This window comes from Lucilia sericata, unplaced genomic scaffold (assembly GCF_015586225.1).
Source record: "Lucilia sericata isolate MDLA Ls3-8-SP2 unplaced genomic scaffold, ASM1558622v1 Contig002614F_arrow, whole genome shotgun sequence".
Classification (NCBI taxonomy): Eukaryota; Metazoa; Arthropoda; class Insecta; order Diptera; family Calliphoridae; genus Lucilia; species Lucilia sericata.
The window spans coordinates 8,801-14,496 of record NW_023996362.1 but is presented as its reverse complement, the minus strand read 5'-3'; the positions used below and the strand labels follow the sequence as shown (position 1 = coordinate 14,496).

General features: G+C 29.2%; 1 protein-coding gene across 1 annotated transcript; it reads left to right on the top strand.

Annotated features, from left to right (window-relative positions):
* Positions 1 to 270: 270 nt before the first annotated feature.
* LOC119614131 (nuclear hormone receptor FTZ-F1-like) lies at positions 271 to 2,321 on the top strand. Its single transcript, XM_037970234.1, has one exon. The coding sequence runs from the start codon at positions 706 to 708 to the stop codon at positions 1,900 to 1,902; it is 1,197 nt and encodes a 398-aa protein (XP_037826162.1). The 5' UTR covers positions 271 to 705; the 3' UTR covers positions 1,903 to 2,321.
* The last annotated feature ends 3,375 nt before the right edge of the window (positions 2,322 to 5,696 follow it).

The following is a 5,696-nucleotide window of genomic DNA, read 5'->3' as shown; positions in this document are numbered from 1 at the left end:
GGAAAAATTTCGAAAAATTTTGAAAATTTTCGAAATTCTTTAAAATCGAAAAAACACAACTTGAATAACAAAAAATTCTACAGAAAACCAGAAAATCGCAAAATTGTGCTAGAAAATCTTGCAAAAAATATTGAAGAAAATTTAAAAAATTTTCGAAAATCTAGAAAAATTAAAAAAAAATTAAGATTATTTAATAAAAACAAAAAAATTTTATAAAAAAAATTCTCACAAAATAAAACGAATTTAATTAAAATATTTGAAAAATATTTCAGAAAACAAAAAACAAAAAAATAAAAATAAATTTCTACAAGAAATTTAGCAAAAAAAAAGTGCAACAATTTAAAAAAAATTACAAAAAATCCCTTAAAAAAACAACTTCCCTGTACAATTCCTCCCCTTCCCTTTAAAAACAAAATCACAACAAAACCGTCCCTTTAACTAAAAAACAAACACAAAAATCCTTTGTATAAAAACAACAACAACAACAGAAAACCCACCTTAATATTAATAAAAGCAAACAAAAACAGCAACTAAGCAATATCAAAAGCAAAAACAACAAAAACCCAAATAAATATCTTTAAACATAAAGAATAGAGAGAAAGAGAGCAAAAAAGTTCTACTAACAAAAAAAAAGAGAAAATAATTGCAAACCAAAAAAACACACAGAGTGAGTGAGAGTGAGTGTGTGTATGTGTGTGTAAATTTATGTTTTTGTTTTGCAACAAAAATGTTATTAAAATGGAACAACAACAAGCGACGGCGTCGTTTATATCGTCGCTAAATATGTCACCATTTTCATTGCAATTGGAACAGGATCAGCCTTCCTCACCAGCTCTGGTAGCTGGTAATAATTCGAATTCCAATCAACAACATCTATTAAATAATAATCAAAATAATAACAACAACAACAACAATAATAATAACAATAATACGGATAATGATTTAACTAATGCCAATGATGATTATAGTTCTTATACTTTACATTTAACCAATACAAGTCATCAACAGCAACAGCAACAACAACAGCAGCAGCAACAACAACATCATCACCAGCAACAACAACAACATCACTACCATCAGCAACAACCTCAACACTACCAACAGCCACCTCAACAGCAGCAGCAACAGCAACAACAACAACAAAATATTGCCAATAATCCCAATTTTCAATATTCCTACATCTATAACATCGATTCTCAATATATTTTTCCCACAGGTTATCAGGATACCACCTCCTCCCATTCACAACAGAGCGCCAATGGCGGCAATGGTCCTTCCTCAAATCAAACCACCTCCAATCCCTCAGCCGGCGTCTCCCTTATAAATGGGGTTGTCACTCTCAATTCAGCCCAAAATTCTGCCCTTATCGGTAGTGCTGGTGGTGGCAGTAATAATGGCGGCTCTTCGGCTTCATCAGCCTCAGGCACTTATATGTCCCTATTGCCACCAAATGTTGGTGCCACCAGCTCTTCCACCGGCCACTTAGTGGGTGGGGTTAATGCTTTGGGCGGTGGCGGCGGTGGTGGTGGTACCAGTGCCTCTGCCACTGGCTCAACGCCTGATGTTATTGATTTCAAACATCTATTCGAGGAACTGTGTCCTGTGTGTGGTGATAAGGTCAGTGGCTATCATTATGGTCTGCTGACGTGTGAATCGTGTAAAGGTTTCTTTAAGCGTACAGTACAAAATAAGAAAGTGTACACGTGTGTAGCGGAACGTTCGTGTCATATTGATAAGACACAACGTAAGCGTTGTCCATATTGTCGTTTTCAAAAGTGTCTCGAAGTGGGCATGAAATTAGAAGGTGAGTACCTATTTACAAATTTATCTTATTTTTTAATATTAAGCCTTATTTTGGGACTAAATATGGAGCCAAATTATTTTGACTATAGTTTGTTTTGAGATCAGAGATAATGAATAAAGATCGCTCAATAAGTTTTCTTTAAAATGTTAATCTCTTGATTAGTTTTCTTAAGAGTTTTGTTCCCTTCATCAGTTTTCTTTAGAATATTAACCCCTAGATCAGTTTTCTATACCCTAAGGGATCGCTCGATCAGATTTATCTAAAATACTGCTCACATGATCTCTTGATCAGTTTTCTTTAGAATAGTCATCATTCGATCAGTTTTCTTAATTATCGCTCGATAATTTTTCTATAGAATAGTAACCCCTCGATTAGTTTCCTATACACTAAGGATCGCCCGATCAGATTTCTATAAAATGCTGCTCTCTCATTAAGTTTTTAGAGTATTGATTCCTCGATCTGTTTTCCATAGACTAGGGATCTCATAATCATTACTATTCGATCCGGTTTATAGTATAGACTAGAGATTGGACTATAGAATAGATTAGAGACTGATATATAGAAGCCTATAATATAGACCAGACTAGAGACTAGACTAGAGTCTATTCTATAGAATAAATTAGAGAATAAGATTTAATCTATAGAATAGACTAGAGTCTGGTCTATAGTATATACTATAGTCTGGTCTATATTATAGACTAAAGTCTGGCCTATAGTATAAACTAGAGTCTGGTCTTTTCTATAGATTAAACCTTATTCTCTAATCTATTCTATAGAATAGACTCTATAGTACAGACTAGAGTCTAGACTATAGAATAGACTAGAGACTGATATATAGAAGACCAGACTAGAGACTAGACTAGAGTCTATTCTATAGAATAGATTAGAGAATAAGGTTTAATATATAGAATAGATTGGAGTCTAGTCTATAGAATAGACTAGAGTCTGGTCTACAGTATAGACTATAGTCTGGTCTATAGTATAGACTAGAGTCTGGTCTATAGTATAGACTATAGTATAGACTAGAGTTTGGTCTATAGTATAGACTATAGTCTGGTCTATAGTATAGACTAGAGTCTGGACTTTAGTATAGACTAGAGTCTGGTCTATAGTATAGACTAGAGTCTGGTCTATAGTATAGACTAGAGTCTGGTCTATAGTATAGACTAGAGTCTGGTCTATAGTATAGACTAGAGTTTGGTCTATAGTATAGACTAGAGTCTGGTCTATAGTATAGACTAGAGTCTGGTCTATAGTATAGACTAGAGTCTGGTCTATAGTATAGACTAGAGTCTGGTCTATAGTATAGACTAGAGTCTGGTCTATAGTATAGACTATAGTCTGGTCTATAGTATAGACTAAAGTCTGGTCTATAGTATAGACTAAAGTCTGGTCTATAGTATAGACTAGAGTCTGGTCTATAGTATAGACTAGAGTCTGGTATAAAGTATAGACTAGAGTCTGGTCTATAGTACAGACTAGAGTCTGGTCTATATTATAGACTAGAGTCTGGTCTATAGTATAGACTAGAGTCTGGTCTATAGTATAGACTAGAGTCTGGTCTATAGTATAGACTAGGGTCTGGTCTATAGTATAGACTAGAGTCTGGTCTATAGTATAAACTAGAGTCTGGTCTATAGTATAGACTTGAGTTTGGCTTATTGTATAGACTTTAATCGTATAGAATTTTCAAAAATTTAATTGAAAATGTTTATGATATAATTGCAGGAACCAATTTATTTTTCTTTCTATTGATTTTTCTCTGTTTTGAGAAAGAAATCCTGTAAAATGTTTTATTTTCTCTTCATTTAATTATTTATTTGTTAGAATTTTACATTCTAAAATATGTTGTTAATAATAAATAGCTTTTTTTTTTTTCTATAAATCAGACTTTTAAGAAGACAATTGTTTGTATAATTTTGCTTTAAAGCTAGAATATTAAAATACCTTCTCTCTCTTTCCCTCTATAATAATAACAAAAAAATCATATATTAAAAGACATACGTCAAGATGTCATTATTATAGACAAAAAAATCTAAAAAAGTATGAGTACTTTACAAGTAAAAGCAAAAACAACATGAGCTACTGCTACTATTACTCATCACAGTTGTTTGTAGGGGTAGCTTAATACAGCTACTTTTTAAAAACAACTGTAATAAACGGAAAATAGGAAAAGTGAACTATTTGTAAACATTCATCTTAAAATGATAACTCTAACTTGAAGTCATTCATTTAGAGCTGTTAATTTTATAAAATAAGTAGAGACTCACATGTTATAAATTTGGTTTGTTAATCTTTCTGAGTTTATCGTTTGTTATCATCACTAATGTTGCTTTTCATTTAAACATTCACTTGGAATTGATAACTCTTAAACAATTCTTGTTTTTCTGTTACAAACTTTATCATAAACAAAAATGTTTTCTTATAGTTGTACCTCCTTTCCAGTGAAGGGTTTTGAAAAACTATAAACACTATATGCAAGCCATAAGAAAAAAATATATAGAAAAAAATCCAACAACAATAACTTAACTACACACAAATTCGTGTGTACTTTTTAGCATGTTTCAATTCAGCAGATACTTGATAATGAGGCATGAATAATAGTACGAAAAAAAAAAACAAAAACAAAAAAAACTTAAAACAAACAAAATCGATATTTTATTTATTTATTTTCCCCCTATTTTTTGCAAAACAAAAATGGTAAAACATTCTACTATAAGTAGTTAGAAAAAAATTAATGTAAAACATCTTTTTTTTTCAATTTTATAGATTTGCAATTTGACACTATATTTTTTTTAGGAAAAAAAAAATAGAATGTCGAAGTGAAGACTTCTAAATAACAACACGAAATTGAAAAAAATATTAAGTTTAAGGAATTGTTTAAAGTAAAAGTTGTTTTAAAGTAGATTTTAGGGAAAAAATTTAATAAAAAACTAAATTTGTCTAAAAAAGGTCTTATATTTAATAAAATTTTAATAAAAACAAAATTTTTTTATAAATATTTAACATTTCATGCTGATTGTTTAAACAAATAAAGCTTTTTTTGTTTTTTTTTTTTAAATAAATTGTTAATAAATGCTAGTTTAGGTTATTAATTCAAGGTGAATGTTTTCAAAAACAAAAGATAAAACTGCATATCTTCGTTTATTACTATTTTTCTAACTTGTGCTGTATTTTATAGCAACAATTATGAATATTATTAACAATTTGACATCGAAAACAATAATTTTCTCTAAATTCTTTAAATATTGTTAATTTTTAATAAAAATTAAACAAAATTGTATGAAATATACATTAAAATATCATTTAAAGTAAGAAGAAGCATTATAGGCAAAAGGTAAACAAACCAAAATCAGCTAATGCCAAAACAAAAACAATTCTCTTTCTGTTTACTTTCTAAACATTATTCTGTACCTTAAGATGAAAATTAATTAAAAATTTCATAAAATTTAAAAAATTCTTTTAATTTTGATAAATTTTTATAAAATTTTAAACAATATTTTATTAATTTTACTTAAAAAAAAAAACATTTAAAGTAAGAAGCAGCACTTTAAGCAAAATGTAAACAAACCAAAGAGATGCAAACAAAAGCTGCACTCTCCCTTTACTACTTGTCATACTTATTACAATAATAATATTTAAAAAAAATTAACTTTTTAAACTATAATCTATTGAAACTATAAATATTGTTAATTTTTAACACAAAATTTTATTAACTTTGCCAATTTGTAGTATGAAGAAGCACTTTAGGCAAAAGGTAAACAAAACAACTACAATCATTTCAATAACAAAGTAAAACCATTTATTCTCTGTCAATCTTTTACTTTTTTAAAGATTTTTTCTGTAATTTTTTAAACAACACTTGAGAATGTGAATATTAAACTTTAAAAAT